Consider the following 19252-nt stretch of genomic DNA (forward strand, 5'->3'; position numbering starts at 1 on the left):
ACCGTGACTTAACTGGTGCTGGTAGATTAACCAGTGGACTCATTGTTTAAGCCAACTCATGCAAAACCACATGTAATTACCATCTCCTAATGGTAAAATTTAAGGACTGATATTTAAAGAGTGATATTTATAAAGAGACAAGTTTTTGCTGTTTTTTCCAAATGTGCTATTGGTGTCATGTTGTTTGGCTTTAGTTTGGAATCTGCCCCCAACAGATGAACACTGTTACTTAAAAGACCTGCAGTGCAAGTCCTGGCCTGAGTGATATAGGATGGAAGATTTAACACAGATTAAATGGGGTTTGCTCTTGATTAATTTCACTTTCTACACAGGAGAAAGTGCAGGGAATGTAATTGCAACATAGAATTATGGAACATCTACTATCTTATGTTCCTACTATCTCCTACGTTTCTTACTAAGAAACTCTACTATTTGAAAAAGAATTTATTTTGCATTTTCCCATTTTTTTAGAGTCAATATCAATTTTCCAAAGTTTTGAAGGTTAACTATTGGAAAACATGAAGGAAGTTTATTTGGGGGGCAAACAATAGAATGAGAGTGTGCCAGTAAAACAATTTTAAAAATTAAAAATGAATCAACACATTGGAAATCAAAGAGGGAATTGTTTGAAATGACATAGCAACCTTTTGATGTCAAATTTTGTCTACTGTGACAGAGGAGACCCTGGGACTCCCACCTTATTAAAAAGACTTGGTTGCTACTGACACAGAAACAAAATGGAATGCAGAGGGGAGTGGATTCCAGTAACAGACTCAGGGCCTAGTGATCCTCAGGATCAGTGTTTCTCTCTCTGGATGCTCAGGAGAACCACTGGAGGGACTTTTAAATGCCAGCACTCAAGCTCTACCTCTTAAGACTAAGATTTGATTATCATGAGACTTGAGTATCATGCAATAGCTCCCCAGTGATTCCACTGTGAGCCTCCTGAAAGACTCAGCCATGGGCTGAGAAGAGGTGAGGAAGATAGAACAAGAGAACATGTAGCTGGGCATACATTCACTCAGTTCAGAAACTAACGAGAACAATAAATGTCTGTAACCATTAAATTCCTCACCGAGCAATTTATGTAATGTTTAGTGTTCCTGAAACTAATATACCATTTTTACACCTTTGGATGATGTCTCTAAATAATGAATGCAGGCCTCCCTGGTGGTGCAGGCAGTTGAGCGCAGCACTGTGAAGCTGTCTGCAGCCTCTGCAGCATGGGTTCGATCCCAGCCGGCCACGGAGATACCCACATGGCACAGCAGACCTCTCCTGTCTTGCCCACTGCTCCCATCAGCAGTGTATTTCAGTCAAGGCTGCCTGTTCTGTTCCCCACTCTGTCTCTGGTGAATCCTCTCACCCTCCCACACATCTGGCCTGTACCCTGGTTCTTGTATGCATGAATAACTAAATCTTTAAAAAAATAAATAATGGATGCTACTGTAACTACTAAGCTTTTATTAAGGAATTAAATCCATTCCATAATAGTCATACTTTCTGTCATCTACAGTCTCTTCCCATTGCCCTAGTGAATTGAGAGATGACTGGCACAGTCATGTTTACTTACTTTAATTCCTTGCAATCCATCTCCAGGGGGGCCTGGGGGACCAGGCAGTCCTTTCTGCCCCATATCACCCTGTTGGAAGATTAAAAGAAATGAAACAGAAGCTTGAGGAAGAAACAATGTAGTACTGCTCTCAGCTTTATTTTTACTTTGTCATGTTGCCCACAAGCTATATAATATTTTATAAAAAGCAATGCTTTTCCAAAATTTTAATTTTAATTTCAATACTCCCTTGAAAAATCCTACATATGATCTGAATATAAAGAAAGAGGTAAGGCAGAGGTGCTTGGCTTCATGCAAGTATTGGCTTTGGAGACTTATCTTCTTATGCATCTCTAACTGCCCTCTGACCAACCCTTAAAACATCAGAGGTGTGAAGACCACTTACACATAATTCTTTGTAACCTTAAATGGTGCTCCATTTTAATATGGAGTTTAGCAAAAGAGTCAATGAAAATTGATGTGACTGTGTTTTGAGATTTCAAGAAGTGTAAGTGAAGTAAGTGAAGTTGTAAGTACATCCTTCCCCAATATATATTCTTTACATCATAAGCTGATCCACTTTTTTTGAGAAAAGACTTCTGCATTGAGTTAAGATTGAAAAATGTTCTATGCCACAGTATACGCCTCTCCTGGGAGATCCCTTGGGCACATAAGTATATTAAAGTCTCTAAAAAGTCCCACAATAGAGAGATTAGTTTAGCTTTTCTCAAATTAGTTCATCCCAGAAGTTCCCAAACTAACATTTCATGCAATTAGCCTTTAGAAATGCTAGATTAATTTTTAGATTAATTTCTAGATTAATAGGTTAGTCTTTTACATTCCAATATGGAAAAAAAATCTTTATATTTTCTGATTGAAAGAGGATGACATGAGCATTGAAAAAAAGTTTAAACAGAAATAAAAACAATAAAGAAGAAAAAAATAGACCCCTTTTACTATCACAGTTATGGCAACTACTAATATCCTCATCCATACAAACTGATCTGTAATTTAAGTAAGAAATTGTCTTCTGCTGAAATGTGAATGAGTGGGGAAAGACAAAAACAAAGGCTAAACTGAGAACCTTGGTAATTCTGGGAACCTCAGCAAAATCTTGACTCAAAATTTTCCTCTTCCCTCTTGGATAGTGAGATTCTAATTAATTTCTCTGCCTTCTGAGTGTAAATACAAGTATTTGAAAACTGAATTTGTGGTGGGTGGCTTATTGAAACTTGTTTTGCCTATGAACCTGCCTGATGCTTCACCTTTTTGAGAAAATCAAAGAACTATTTGTTAAGCAAGTGAATAAACAATTAAAACAGGGTTTTTCAGCTTCAGTATTATTGGCATTTTGAGCTGGAGAAATTTTTGTACTGGGGTGCAGTCTTGTGCATTGTTGGGTGTTCAACAGCACCTCTATTTTCTCTACCCACTAGAGGCTACTATCCTCCTCTCCAGTGTTGACACCTTCACGTTTTCTCCTCCTTGCATTGTCAGATGTCCCCTTCTGGGGCAGAGAGGGAAGGACAAAATCTCCCTCATTGAGAATTACTGGATTAAAAGAATGAAAGGAAGAATAATCACCGAATTGGAGGGGATAAAGCAGAAGAAATTGAAATGAGAGCAAAGGAAAACAATGTTCCCATTACCTTATATGGGGACAGTACATCTAGATCCTTGTACTAAGACCCTGAGAGAAAGTACTGTACACATGTGACACAACAGATGTATGAGCTGGTGTCCTGTTGAGGCCATCGGATCCCCCTCTGGCCAAAGTCAAAGTGTGTGTTTTACGATCGTATGTATCTTAAGGTGTGTATCTTAAGACCTCTAAGGAATCTGGAAATATCTTGAGCACTCTGCAACCACTTTCTTGAGAGACACCAACTTTCTAATTTCTTTAGGGAGGCAAGTGACTTTATAACAAACTTATATGTTCTGTTTTACTGAAAGTCATGTCATGAGAAAAGACTTTTTAACCAGTAATCAAGAAAAACAGAAGTTGATACCCAAATGAACACTGACTATGAAGTCAATGTTCAACTTGTCCTCATTGATAGCACCTAATTGTCATGCAAAGACCAACCTGAGAACTCACCTTTGGTCCCTGGGTTCCTATGCCCCGAGGCCCAGAGGGACCTGGAGGGCCTCTCACACCAGGCTCTCCCTGAAACAATACAGTCAATGAGAAGATGCTGGTTAAACAAATGACCCCAGACTTTCAGTTGTAGAATACATCATATTAGACTATGCTTTCAAAAATACTTTTTAAAAATCTAAAATCCTTGAATTTAATGAAGATTAACTGAGCCTTTTCTTGCAGATCACTTTCCTATCCTTGATACTATGTCTTTATCTCCCTTTGTTTTCATTTTTTTATTGCCCACTGTACAGTCTTCAAGTCAACTGACACAGGTCCATTTCAAAGCAATCAAGTCAATTAACTTTTTGGCAACCTTGTGATATGCTCTCCTCTGGAATTTGAAAAAGTAATTACTGCTACTGTGAATTGAGGAATAAAAAAGAGACACGAAAAAACAACCATTAAAAGATGTAGTCCCAACCAGAACAAGTTGTTATTATTAATTTTTGTACAAAGATTATGCTATGTGGGTTAGAGAGGGCTGTCAGATTCTGCTACGAGGCAGTTGTGACTGTGGGGTAAACTTCACAAAGGCTTTCAGTTCCTCCACAGTATAACAGCTTCATAACAGGCAACTGTCAACAGAAAAGAGGTGAGAACTGAGGTCAAACCTATCTGAAATGTGCATAATGGAAAGAAGCAGAGAATAAAAGCCTCTTCATTAGCCACCTTCTGTATACCCAACACTATGCTAGTCATGTTCATCTGTGTTATTTGAAATAATGTAGTATTCACAACAATCCTGTGTTAGAATGTGACTAATTTACCTAACTCCTCTGAACTTCAGTAACTCCATCAGATTTATACCTAAATTTCATGGGGATACAATAAAGTAAGACAAAGAATGTGAAGGTTCCTCCCACAGTGTCCAGCATGAAGTAGGCATTTGGTAAATGTTAACTCCCACCTCAGCTGCTTTATTAAAGAGGAAACTAAAGTCTACCTGGGGGTGCACAGCTACTAAGAAGCATGGCTAGGAGGATGTGGAGAAATAGGAACTCTCATATGTTGTTAGTACAGACACGTTGGTTTTGCAGTTTTTTGAAAAGTTCAAGATAAATTTACCATATGATCTAGTAATTTAATTCCTAGGTATACACCCCAGGAAAATGAAAACATGTCCACAGAAAGACTTACATATGAATACTCTTGGCAGCATTGTTCATAATGGCCCCAAACTGGAAACACCTTCAATATCCATCAACTGATAAATGGATAGACAAAATGTGCTGGATTCAGCAATAAAAAGGAGCAAACTATGGACAATATGAATGAAGCTCAAAAAAGTTATTTGCAATGAAACAACCCAGATATATGGAGACCACATATTACATGATTCCATCTATATGAAATGTCCAGAAAAGATAATTCTATAGAGACAAAATATTTGTGTATCACTGCTTGGGCCAAGAATAGGAGCTCGGGCAATGATTTCATTATAAATAGGTACAAGGGATTTTATTGGTGAGGTGAGGTGGGGGAGGATGAAAATGTCTTAAAACTAATTTGTGGTGATTGCTATACAACTTTGTAAGTTTGCTAAAAATAATCATTGCATTGGGTGAATTCTCTGATATAAACAATATGCCTCAATAAAATGATAAGGAAAAAATGAAAAGAATCAGAGCCAAGCTTTGAACCTGGGGCGCTCAGTCTCTTTGCCCTATGTTCTGTCTTTTCTGTGTCCTTTCAGGAGCTGAATAACATAGCTTTCCATGCCAAAATTATGGATTATAAGAAATGATTAATTGTTTATCTAGAGAAATGGCCTCTCCTTTAATTAACTTTACTTTCTACTTACAAACCCTAAAATACCTCTGGAAAGAACACAGACAACTTTTAAACTATATTTATTACTGATTTAATTCTCATAATCTCTATTTTCACAATTACATTTTGCTTTACATTTTCACAATTCCCTTTTGCTTCAGGACACGTATGTTTCTAATCTCTTGTTCCTCTCACTTCCTCTTAGTACTTAGCTGCTTTTAAGGCTACAGGTACAATTATCTGTTTAATACCTCTCACCTCTGACTCCCAACTCTGAATGACCCCAAGTTTCTGCCAGCTCAAATGATCACTTCTACCATCAAGATTTCCAAGTGAAAATCTTGAATGTCCTGTATTTTATGCATTTCTATTATCTCCCTTAAATTACCTCTGAAGTACCTTTAGGGCAGTGAGAGTCTCCATGACACTAGGCTGATTCATATATTTCATATATATATATTCATATATTTCATATATTCATATATTTTTACACTGTCCAACAAAACAGAACATAGGTGAACACAGTTAAAAAGATTTTACCTATAATCATTAAATATTTTATCAAAAATAATTCTGTTCTTTGTCCAGACACCCTCAACCTGGGCATCTGGGAGTGCTCAATTTTTTTCCCCTATAAATCAATGGTAATAAAATCCCTAGAACCCCAAAATAATGTGCCAAATTATACCAAAGGAACATTCTGCTTTGGGACATGGGGGAAAGCTGCATTCAAGAGGCAAATGTTAAAACTTTATGCGGCCAGTGCCTGAAATTTGCTTTAGAATAATGCATTGTGGGAGGATGGGGGGGGGGGTTGGGTGGGGAATGAAACCTAGGGAATAAAGATAAAACAAGATTGCCCACATGTTGATCATTGTTGAGGAAGCACAGAGGGCAGTTCTTTTTAGTAGTCCTTCTAATAATTCTCATAACAAGATGTTCTTAATAATATATTTATTAAATCCGCAAACATTGCTCAATAAAAATCTCACCAATGAGGGTAAGGAAAGATTATTGTGATGTTCACTCATAATAAGGAGGAGAATGGAAAATTTAAAGATAAAAAGGTGGTCAAAGGGGAAAGAGCACACAGGTGGATTCAGTATCATTATTAATATAACTGACATGGTGTTTTATGTACCAAATCCCACATAATTTTTTAAGGACTTGAAAAGAAGGCAGAGTGAAACTCTTTTATCAAGTAATATTTCTTTTAACAAAGAATTTGACACTGTTTCATGATATTTTTCTTATTGAATGATTTTAGTTAAAAGCTTCTCAAACAGTATTAATCTCTCTCTCTCTCTCTCACACACACACACACACACAACCAAGAAAGGAAAGCAAGTGGGAAAAGTTGAAATAAGTGTGAATTTACTTTAGGCTTGCATTGTCAAAATTTTGTCGATATTCATTTTCTCCTTTGTATTCTGTCTTACTCTGTTCCCCCAACCCTCTTTTTTTAGCAGTGACTAAAAGTGAAATGCAATATGACAGCTGACCCTGAGATCACCTTATTGTCCTTTCTATCCTTGAACCTTAGCCAATGAGTTCTTTTAAGAATACTCAGGTCATATGTGATACTGCAGGGTTAACCTTGAACAAGTTGGCCATCCTTCTACATGAAGTTATTGACATATAACTGTGTTTTATCTAGCAAACCTATGTTAATATAACCTGATATGATTGTATGACTCTGATGAGACTTTAGCTTAAATTAATCTAGAATTAAATATCCTGAAGATGTTAGAATTGGTCTACAACATAGAATTAGGTTTGTTCCTAGAGGGTTACACACACATACACACACACATGAAATTGTGTGTATATATGTGTGTGTGCCTCTGTCTATCTATTTTTCAATAAATGGGTCTTTCAGGAACTTAATGAGCTGTGTGAATGCATAGACACAGTGTCTCTCCACTACAGTGGGATCTTGAGAATGGGTAGTGTCTTGTTCCATGGGCCTGTGCCAACGCTAAGCCACAACAGGCGAATGCATCAAGAAGATTCACTTTGTCACTGTTAGCACTGGGTCTGCCAATTGAAGCTCCAGTGATCCTAAGAAGTGTGCTTACCATGCTATTTTCAGATGCACAGTTTTACTGACAGTGGATAGAGGACATTCACAAATGAAAGGCATTACAACAGGTTCTTACATAGCTGGACTTAGCCTCCCAAGCAGGATCTGAAGGTTGTTGGAGACTGCAGGGGGAGCTCTCGCATCAGGAGATAATGAATAGACCTGAAAGCATATTCTAGAGTTGCCATTGGCAACTACCATCCATCAATTTCATAACACCACAGCCTAAATCCTATACCTCCCCTCCTACTCCCACTACCTCAAAAAAGAATAAATAACTGTTCAGACTGCCTAAATCTTTTCAGCCCACAAAAGGGGTCTAGATGGGATATGCTCCTTTCATTTTCTTTCTTTCTTTTTAAAAAGATTTATTTATACAGGGCCTCCCCGGTGGCGCAGCGGTTGAGCGCTGGGTTGCGAAGCTGCCCGCGGCCTCTGCGGCGCCGGTTCGATCCCCCGGCTGCTCCCCGGCCACCGGAGGAGGGTCCCACATGGCGCGCAGACCTCTCCTGCCGCCCGCTGCTCCCCTCAGCAGTGTACTTCGGTCCTTCTGCCTGCTCTGCTCCCCGCTCTGGCTCTGGTGAATTCTCTCGCCCTCCCGTGCTTCTGACTGTACTCAATGCTTGTATAAATAAATAAAAAAATCTAAAAAAAAAAAAAAAAAAAAAAAAAAAAGATTTATTTATACAAGAACCAGGGTACAGGCCAGATGTGCGGGAGGGTGAGAGGACTCACCAGAGGCAGAGCGGGGAACAGACCAGGCAGACTAACGAAATACACTGCTGAGGGGAGCAGCGGGCGAGACAGGAGAAGTCGGCCGCGCCATGTGGGACCCTCGCAGGCTGGCCAGGATCGAACAGGCACCGCAGAGGCTGCAGACAGCTTCACAGCGTGGCGCTCAACTGCCTGTGCCACGAGGGGAGGCCCTACTCCTTTCATTTTCATAGGATGTGGCCAAATTTAGGATTATGTACAGTACTTATATGTGTGAACTTCCATGATTCAGTGAAGATTTGACCTAGGCCCTAATCTTGCAGAGTAGTTAATTTCAATCCCTTTAATGTCATGTATAATCTTATGATGGTCCTAGTGATTATTCATTGAACTTTTCACTTTACAAAAGTAAGAAAAAGAGAGCAACACACTATCATACGCATTCATTTTCTATTGGTAAATCTTTGCTCTGGTTAATATTAAAACCATTGTAATTGATTATAATATAATTAATACTTAACATTTATTTTGTGACAGGCACTTTTCATTCATTATCTGATCCTGTCAACTTACTTCATTTTACAGATAAAGGGAACGGAGCCTAGAGAGGATACTTAATTTGCCAAAACCATGTAGCTGGAAGCATTTCATACCTCAGGCTGACTTCATTGCTTAGAACTGCTACTACTAAATGCTTTAATGTGCTAGAATTCATAAAATGTTCTATGGACATTATTGCATTAATTATCCCAAGTCACAATGAGGAGGCTAAGTCTCAGAGAAATTAAATGACTTGCTGAAGTCTGGGGCTAATAAGTGGCAAATGTTGCAAGTAGAGCAATAATAAGGAAGTAATCTGCTACATTTTCTGTGTTTTATAAGATTTAAGTATAGAATTTGAGAAAATAGTGGCCTTAGAGACAAAACAGCCCATTAGATTATTTCTTCCTTTCCCCACACATACTAACATAAATCCTTAATCACTATTTCTTCCTTTGTTTGTGCCAATTAAGTCCCTGTCACCCTTTGAGAGGACCATGGAAGCAAGTTATAGTTATTCTGAAAGTGATTTCATGCTTTTCTACTTTGGAGAAAATAAAAAGCAAATTGAATTCACTGTGACAAGAATTAGCCCTTAAGAATTTTTCAAGGAATGGTACTCCTGAAGATTCTACTAAATGATAAAAGGAGGGAATGAGTGAGTTTTAAAATAAGATAGAAGCCAAAGTGATGATTAGCAGATGCAAAAAGTTCCTTTATGACTTATAACTAAAATTAAGTTTCTTAGGCCGCAGCTACCAAACATAAGCACCAGTCTGGAATGAATTGTGTCATGAGCATATGTAGTGATTTAGTAACTCTTCAGTACCTCACTCATAGTTGTCAGGATGTAAATGGAAATTTCAGAATCCTTCTTCTAAGCTTATTGACAGACAAACCAGATATTGATTATATGTACTGATTATTGACTGATGATTGTCATATCACTCAATTACTTCTCACTGATACCCTTTTATATAAAAAGGGAGGCAGTACAATGTTGGGGTGGCAGTAAGGTAATAACTTTTTAAAATGCTAGAAAACAAGTACTTAAGTCAAGTCACTATAACATTATTTTAGCATATTCCCCAACTTTTAATTTCCAAATATTTAAAATAATTTTAATTCTTTGCATCAGTTTCTCTCTTAGAATTTTAACATTCCCCTAAAGCATCAGTTTCTCAAGGTCCATGATAATTTAAAAACTTGTTTTAAGATTTGGGGTGATTTGCTATCGATTGTTTCTTTCATTTCTCACAATCAACCCATCAAACATGAGCCAATGATTCCCCTGTGCTAGGAATCTCATTTCTTATTTAACTGAACTAGAAACCTTGAAAATAGAAACATTGATAGAGTCCTTGACAAAAGGGAGAAGAGAAGGCTTGCTCATGCTGGGATTCAATATAATTTTCCATTGGGGGGAAGTTCCTCCAGTCTACACGATTAAAAATAAAAATGTGCTGATGGTGATGTGGGTGGGTGAATGTTAAGAGGGTTCAGTGTGTTCTCCAGGGCTGGTGGGAAGGTATTATGTTCTCTGGGCAGAGAAATGCAGAGCTAGGAAAACTGTAAGGAGAGATAAAAGCAATGCTGAAAGTCATGAGATAAATACAGCTCTGATTTTACAGGTTATACATCAAACTGAATTGGGGAGTGACTTTGAAAACTCACCTCATCAAGTTTTCCTGGTTTTCATTGTGACCTTTTTGAAATCTAAGATCAGATTGAATGGCATTTAAATTTGAGATGGCCCTGACTTTATTAGTCTTGTTCTTGAGCTGATTGTCCTACCTGTGGTAAATTTGCAGTATTGTCATAGGTGGGTTTCAACTCTGATGTAGAATCACAGACGCTTAACTTCACTATCATTGAGTCTGTCTTCTAGGTTAGTCCTCGCTGTCAGTGTTTAAAATGGAGTTCCTTGTCCAGCGCATGTCTGCTCATGGATTCACAAATTCCTAATGCATCCCTGTGTGAATTACTCCTCTGTTCCTCCACTGCCTGTCAGTGGTGTGCACATATGTGAGCCATTGCAAGAGAACAGAGGGGTGATTCAGATGCTGGGAACATTTTTAGAATAATGATACACAGTGGAATTTCACATGGGCTTGCATTTTTAATTTATGACTATGGGCCACTTTTGTCAAATACAGCATGTATTTACAATAGTCAAACATTTAAGGCTTTTGAAAAATGTTTAACTCTTTTGGGTTTGGGTTTGTGCTTCTCTTCCATGTTTATATAACTTAAGCTTTCACAATGGAAAAGCTAGAATGCAAAGAGAAACAAACCAACTGTACATGAAATGGTGCCGAGATAGTTAGAAGACAGACTGCATTGAATATTGAGCATCTGTGGGTTAGGCCAAGTCATTCTTTCTGCTCTGATTTATTCATCCATTTGGTCTTTTATTTTTTCATCCATATTCATATTCTCCCTCTCAAACGTAAACACAATATCGTATCAAAATTGTTTATATTGTAAGGAGGCAAGTTGTTCAACCTTTCATGTTCTCGATTTCCTTATCTCTAAAATAATGGAGCTGTTAAAAAAATCTGGAACTACTTAGGTAGGTAGCATATAATGTATAATTTAGGAAGTTTATAATATATAATATGTAGTACTTGGATAATATACTATAATGACAACAAAAACCACCAAGTCTGTTTTACTTACAGATTTTTTCCAACTACTTGATAGTTAACAGGTCTCTGGAGGACCCTAAAAGTCAAGTTAGATTCCCCTAAAAGTACAGGTTGGCCTAAGCTCAATGACTGCAAAGCTCTGGTGAAGGCCACATATTTCTCTGTGATGACTGAAGGGGACTGAAAAAGCTAAGACAGGTGTGTGGTAGAAGGCACCTGCCTTTATGGAGCGCAGGAGAGTCACTCCTTATTCTCCTTTTAGGAGACCAAGAACAACTCTTAACCGCCAGACATATCGGGGAATCAGTTCTTGGCTACCTGTGCCGCACAAGCATCAGCGGTGAAAATACAGGAGCAAAGGAGTTATCTGAGCTTCTTAAAGGGACATGAGACTTACACATGATTGTCCCCCAAGTAACATCAGGTCTCCCTAGTCTCCAGAGACCTGGTAGAGAAAGGCAGGCAGTGTTGAGGTTGCCTACCCTGTCAATGAGCCAGGAGTTTGGGCCTCAGGGTCAGAACACCTAGTGAGTTTTAAAACACATCGATTGTCTCTGTGGAAGTTGTAGTTTGTACAGGAATTTTAGAAATTTCTCGGCAGTCCTCAATAACATTTGGATTAAATTCAAGGTAATTATATATAGAAGTACCAAAACCACCAATGTCATATGGATTTCTTCCACTTGGGAAAAAACTATGGTGCACCACAGGATTTGAGTTGTCAAGGATTGCTTTCTGTATGTTTTGAAACAGAAGTTTTGATTCTAATGTCTATGTCATGTGCTGACCACATGTGAACTTAACTAAATATCATAAAAATGTACCATTAAATTAATCATCAACCTTAATTGTTTCCTTATTTCAAAACACATTGGCATTAATGCCCTAAGGCTGATATTTTCAGGTGACTACACTTAAAATGAAAAAATATCATATATGTTTATAGAACCATACACACACATACATATACAGACATTTCCACATATTTACATTTTCTCAGCCATTTTAACTCAAAATGAAAGGAGAGGAAATTTGCATACATTTAAATCTTGTACTTTTGCTACTATTGACAATTTTAGGTATTTTGAGAGTCTAATCACCACTTGATTAAGGCAGGACAAGGTTACATGGAATTAGAAATTAGACATTTTGAATTATCTCCCTTTTTTGCCAGTTTCTGTTCATGTGTGTAGGTGTTTCCAAATTTTTTTTTTTAAAGGCTACATAGACACCTTAAGGCTTCTGTAAAAGACAAAAGACGGTTTTGAGTTTTTTAAAAACTGCCTGTATTTTCAAGTTTATAATCCAAGTTCTTTAAGACTAGTACACATGCCTAACATCTCCTTTGGGAGATAGTGATTTACAGGATTACACACTTTCTCAACCTCCACAGAAAAACAACAGGCAACAGATAGCAGGAAAAGGCAGCTGAGAAGAGGCTGGCAGACAGGGCAGGAGCCAGCGAATGAATGTCTTCTCTTTGTTCACCCTCCAGTGTAGCCTCACAGATAATGAATTTTAATCAAGACACATCTTGTGGCAGCATGTTAGCTATTTTTTTTTTTAATAAGCTAAATTTTGTAAGACCACATTTTTTTCAATTTTTCTCCTTAAAATGCATATGAAAATAGATAAAAATAATTTCAGAGGGAAATGGTATATGAAATCATTTAGTAATTGTTTTAATCTGCATGTTAAATGAACCAACGCAGTGGAATATTCACAAGGATCAAACTTGAGAAAATAATCTGTTTTAGTATCTTTATTACTATTGCCAAATGTAAAGCAGTAACATACTGGTATAATTATATATATATGTGTGTGTGTGTGTGTATACACACACAATGTATACATACATACAATTTTATATATGTGTGTATATATATATATATATACACACTATATATATATTATGTTACATGGTATTAATACCATGTTTTACATAAAATATGTACAGTAATCTACTCTGGAAATGCTAATGATCATGTTTCCACTGGAATACAAATACATTTTGTTTCATGCTGTATTTTTTTAAAAGATTTTATTTATGCATAGCAGAACTGGGGTGTAGGCCAGAGGTACAGGGGGGTGAGAGGATTCACCAGAGACAGAGTGGGGAACAGAACAGGCAGTCTGACAGAAATACACTGTTGAGGGGAGTAGCGGGCAAGCCAGGAGAGGTCTGCTGCAACATATGGGTAGCTCCCTGGCTAGTGATCAAACTCAAACTCGTGCTGCAGTGATTGTGGATGGCTTCATAGTGCTGAGATTTAACCCCTTGTGCCATCAGGGAGGTCCTCATGCTGTATTTTTAAATAGGAGTAGGCTTTTACTTCCTTAACTTAAGGTATATCTACTTCAATAAACTAAAACTTTTACCAGTGCTTTACATAGAGCCAAAAATAGCAAGGTTTATATATTTAAATTTGTCTCTTTTTAAAATTTAACATTTTGAGGAATACTGTGCCGTAAAGGAAAAAAATGGTACTTTGATATCCAAGGTCAGTACAATTTATTGACAAAAAAGTGTGTTAGAGGATAGGATTCAATCCTGAGTTAGACAAAGCCAGAAAACTGATAAAAGCACCTCGGTTTTGTCTCCCCTGTGCTGCACTTTTAGACACATCCTCTCCCTGAACTCTCATCATTACCCTGAGAGAGACAGACAGCGATCAACCTCTCCTTTAGATGACATCAATGCCATGTTTCTCCAATCTTTTATTCTACCAGGGGAAAGGTAAAAAAGGCACCTGTCCCATTGTATGGAAGTAATATCAAGATGTCACTCCAGATTGCTGGGGCAGAGACCAAATAACAAAGACAAAATGTTGATATTGATCACTTATAACATACTTCTCTAGTGCCTGGAAGTATTTGATAATCTGAGTAGATATATTTCTAAGGCAAAATTCTCTCTTTTGGGTAATATGGATTATTCATTTTCTATTCATTTAACATTTTCTAAAGATCCCGCTGAGTAACATGCTGACTATATGTGCCAGGAATTTAGGGAAAAAGCCAAAGACTTGCCTTCAGGAAAACTTATACCCTTGTAGACTGTACAGAGCAGTAGATAAGCAAGGTGATTTTAGAAAGTGATATATGCTATGGAAGAAATACAAAGTGGGGGTGTCATAGTGATGTGGAAAGGATTATTTTTTGTATGGATGGTCAAGGAGGTGAGATTTGAGCTGAGAGCTAAAGACCGAGGGCAGGAAAGTGGGGCCAAGGACAGGCAGTGAGGGGGGAGGGAGCAGGCTTGGGTCATGAAGGGGCTCACAGGCAATGGAAAGTGGTTAGAGCTTGTTTAAAGTGTAAAGAGAAGCCAACAGAGTGATAAGGGGATAGAATCTGATTTATGATTGAAAAAAAAATATTTTGCCTACTAAGTAATGTCAGGGCAGATACACAAGGAAGACCAGAGAAGAGGTCATTTTAATAGCCTAGAAAATCAATAATAGATGATTGTGATGTGCCCTGGTGGAGGCAAAAGTTGAGAACAGCAACCAGAATCAACATATATATATATATTTTTTTAAGATTTATTTATTTATTTATACAAGCACTGGGTATAGTCAGAAGCTCAGGAGGGTGAGAGAATTCACCAGAGTCAGAGCGGGGAACAGAACAGGCAGACTGACAAAGTACACTGCTGAGGGGGGCAGCGGGCATGGCATGAGAGGTCTGCGCGCCATGTGGGACCCTCGCCCGGCGGCTGGGGATCGAACCGGTGCTGCAGAGGCTGCGGGCAGCTTTGCAGCCCAGCTCTCAACAGCTGCGCCACCAGGGGAGGCCCAACATATACTTTAATGGTATAACTGACAAGATGATCAAGGGATAGACGTGAAGGGAAGAAGGGGGAAGGAAGGAACCAAGAATGACTCAGGCTCCTGGAGGAAGCATGGGTAGATGGTAGAGCTTCTTACAGGCTGATGGGATAGAAATCAAGGTTCTATTTTGAATGTTAGTTTAGCAATGTCTGTAAGAAATCTAAGAGGATATACATGATAAGAAGCTTGAAATGTGAGGTAGAGCTTAGAGGAGGGAAAATAGAAATTTGGAAGCCATCAGCACTTGGATGGTGGTTAAGATCATGGCACTGGATGTGAGTGCCTAGGAGAGAGCATGGTCAGAGGAGACAAGAGGGCTTTGAACTGAATTCTGATGTTGAAAGTAAGACAGAGCAGCAAAGGAAAATTAAAGCAGCTACCAGGAAAGGAGTAGAAAAACCATTAAGTTGGCCTACACCTTCAAATCATTGTGGGTCCCCAGGAAGTCCATAGATAAATAATTAGGATAAATAATAGCAATAGGATAAATCAATAGGATAAATAAAATCATAGGATAAATAATTATCAATTCCCTTCACTTCTATTCTTGCGTCATGTCTGATAAAAAAATTCACCTTTTCTAAAGTTACTTATCTAAAGGTGCCTTTTAGAAGCTACCATGTTACCTAACTTTAAAAGCTTACCTTTGCTCCAGTGTCCCCAACTCCACGTAAACCCATTGGCCCAGGGGGTCCTGGTAAGCCTCGAAGTCCCTGAGATGACAGAACAAGGAGACTGAGTGTTCTTGTGTGTCCTTGTTGTGTGCAGGGGAAAGAAAGGGAGGGAGAGAGAGTAGGAACGAGAGAGGGAGGGAAGGAAAGAAGGAGGGAAGAAGGAATTAAATAAAAGTCATGTCCATACTTACAGCCACACCAGGATAACCATCACCTTTGAGTCCTGGCGGACCCACTGGTCCCTGTGGACCTTGAGCACCCTGGGTAAATTCCAACAGCAAGTGATATCATAAGACAAAATTGTGAAACATCTGGTAATACTTAAGCACAATACCAACTCAATATGCCAAAGGCAGATTTGACAAATCTAAAGGAATTATTTGAAAGTTTTAGCAGGAAATCCTAGCATATGTGGCAACTTGTTAACTCTTTGTAGTTCTTACCTATTTGCATTCATTGGGAAGCATGGAATGAATGGAGGGAATAAAACATGGCATTAAGTTTCTATAGAAAACACGCTTAGTAAGGAATAGAAAATGTCTGATTGCTAATATTTTTATTTAAAAATTACAAGTTTTTAGTGTATCAGAAATCACAGAGAAATGTAAAATGAGAAAACTTTATAAACATAATATGAGAAGAGTAGAAAAGAATATGTAGAAAATTTTCCAGTAAAATTTTGAGTGTAAAATAAGACAACTTTATGCTACCCATGTTATGTTACCTTACTGCCTTCCTCAGTGAGCTGAATCACATGAGGAATAATTAAACCAGATGAAAATTAAAATCAGGTTAGTTTTTTTAAAGCCAGGCTTTAAAGGGATAGGACACAAAGTTTGTGAGGCTTATCTTGAGACCTAAGAAAAAGTTATGTATACTGCCTTACAGTAATAACTTTAAGCATCAAAAACTTTGAGTGGTAACCACTGGCCTCCTGTATAGTTTTCTGAGATATGTTGATGCTTCTACAAACGGTAATCAAAGAAATTGCTAAGAAAAATGGAGAGTGGAAAAATGAAGATGACTTTCTTAGAAGTTTAAATATAAATGCACTATACTTAATTTTTTTAAATTAATTTATTTATTTATACAAGCACTGGGTACAGTCAAAAGCGCGGGAGGGTGAGAGAATTCACCAGAGCCAGAGCGGGGAGCAGAGCAGGCAGAAGGACCGAAGTACACTGCTGAAGGGAGCAGCGGGCGGCAGGAGAGATCTGCACGCCATGCGGGACCCTCCTCCGGTGGCCGGGGAGTAGCCGGGGATCGAACCAGCGCTGCAGAGGCTTCAGGCAGCTTTGCAACCCAATGCTCAACCCAACGAGCCACCGGGGAGGCCCCTGCAATGTTTCTTTTTATGCCACATTCTATTCAGCTCCCATGATGGAACTCTTACCATGGACATATATTGATAATGTGATAACGAGCTGTTCATGTTTTTAAATATGTATGATTTTATATTAGAAGGTAATTCTAATAATAGGCAGACCTTTGTTTTCTAAGACTGGAAAAAATAGCAGAACTCTCAATATTAGCAAACACTAGGTCAGACTGTTATTATTCCATACCAAAGTATTGCCCAAAATCCAACTCCCCAAAACTGTTTCTAATTCTAGTCCTATTGACGAGTGATTGATTGGGAAACAAGCAAACAAACAAAAAAAGCCCTTCACTTTAAGCAATAAAAGCATTACATTTAATTTGAAATGCATGAATGCAATAGCTGTTTAGTCCTATTAAAGCTAAGACACTGGTTTTATGTTGTTAACCTTCTTTAGAATGAGCATCTTCAGAAACTGTGGCCACTTAATGTTAATAAATATTATTAATGTTAATGAAAAGTTAATGTATTATTTATTAGCAACCAAAACCCAAGATCATTTCTTACAGTTGTATGAAAAGAGAGCAAAAAAGTTCTGATGTGGGAAATTTTGGTTTATCACAAGCAGCTGGTCACTTCTGAGAAGCAATTGCTCATATTATTCCAACTATGGGACATTGGACACAGGACATCATCCAAAATAAGGTGAACCTTTCTCTCTATGGCTATCCCAGGAGAGGACGAGCTACAAAATAAAGTAGTAACTACTCCCTGGAAAATTGAAAGGGAACGAAAACTGAAATCAAGATTCATTTTCAGTTTTTATCTTTAATTTTCAAACATAACAAATTATTAACAGCTGTTATTGCTTAACCTCTGGCACTCACACGGAAGTAGGGGAAATGAAGGGCATTAAAATATTCATGGTTTACAGACATTTTTCCCCTCAAAATCTTTGTCCTATTTCCTGCAAAAATTTCAGTATTTGTTGTTGTTGTTGTTGTTATTCATATGTTAATGGGAAATATTGGGGGGGCTTTAGGGATCAGAGTAGTGTTCATGCTTAGATTTTTATTTTGGACTCTTCATGATATTTTTATCGTTGGAGTTGTGCCACTTGATCTTTCTGCACTAGATTCAACAAAATATCCTGCAGGGTGATTCACTCTGACTTGTCTTTCTTTCAATAAAAACTAAGGCAGATATTTTAATCTAGTATTTTAAAATAGGTTTTAAGGGGTAACCTGGTAGCTCCCTGATATAATATACAGGATTTAATTAATGTACCAAAAATTTCATCACTCACTTAACACTCCTAAAGATTAAAACCTGAGACTTTAGAGAAGAAAGGCAGAAACAGTATCATTAGAGGCCAAAGGGCAGACAACTTTAAATCCCACATCACCCACAGCGCCCAGTAACAAACAGTTATGGCTTCCAAACTCTGGCTTCACTTTTTTTTTTTAAAGATTTATTTATTTATTTATACAAGCACTGTATGCGTGGGAGGGTGAGAGAATTCACCAGAGCGGGGAGCAGAGCAGGCAGAAGGACCGAAGTACACTGCTGAGGGGAGCGGCGGGTGGCAGGAGAGGTCTGCGTGCCATGTGGGACCCTCGCCAGTGCCCGGGGATCGAACTGGCGCTGCAGGGGCTGTGGGCAGCTTCGCAGCCCAGCGCTCAACCGCTGCGCCACCGGGGAGGCCTGACATTCTTAGTTTTAACTTGAGAGTCCCACATCCAGGGAACCTCCTTTGCCCCCAGCAGAGGGCACCTGTTAAAGTGATAAAGGGCACTGGAGGATTGGGATCCCTCTCAACCTTCAAGGAGATCCACTCCAACTTAAATCAGTTTTATTTTTTTATTTTTTTTATTATTATTATTTTTTAAATCAGTTTTATACAGTAGGTTTTATATTATATTTGCAAGGTGGCTCTAAGTTTTCTGTGTGTATGTGTGAAAATCACAGATGTTACTACTT

General features: G+C 38.2%; 1 protein-coding gene and 1 long non-coding RNA gene across 2 annotated transcripts in view; one reads left to right on the top strand and one right to left on the bottom strand.

The window, feature by feature from the left end:
• Positions 1-19252, top strand: part of LOC119242655 (uncharacterized) — a 191430-nt gene that overhangs the window by 101190 nt on the left and 70988 nt on the right. The window lies entirely within an intron of this gene.
• COL28A1 (collagen type XXVIII alpha 1 chain) overlaps positions 1-19252 on the bottom strand; it is a 149917-nt gene that overhangs the window by 54839 nt on the left and 75826 nt on the right. Inside the window, exons 24-27 of the mRNA XM_037508168.2 lie at positions 16146-16214; positions 15925-15993; positions 3651-3719; positions 1574-1642 (exon numbers count right to left, since the gene is read on the bottom strand). Of these exons, the coding sequence (XP_037364065.1) occupies positions 1574-1642; positions 3651-3719; positions 15925-15993; positions 16146-16214 (276 nt within the window). The remainder of the gene's footprint in view (positions 1-1573; positions 1643-3650; positions 3720-15924; positions 15994-16145; positions 16215-19252) is intronic.

Source organism: Talpa occidentalis, unplaced genomic scaffold (genome assembly GCF_014898055.3).
Source record: "Talpa occidentalis isolate TD23 unplaced genomic scaffold, MPIMG_talOcc4v2.1, whole genome shotgun sequence".
Classification (NCBI taxonomy): Eukaryota; Metazoa; Chordata; class Mammalia; order Eulipotyphla; family Talpidae; genus Talpa; species Talpa occidentalis.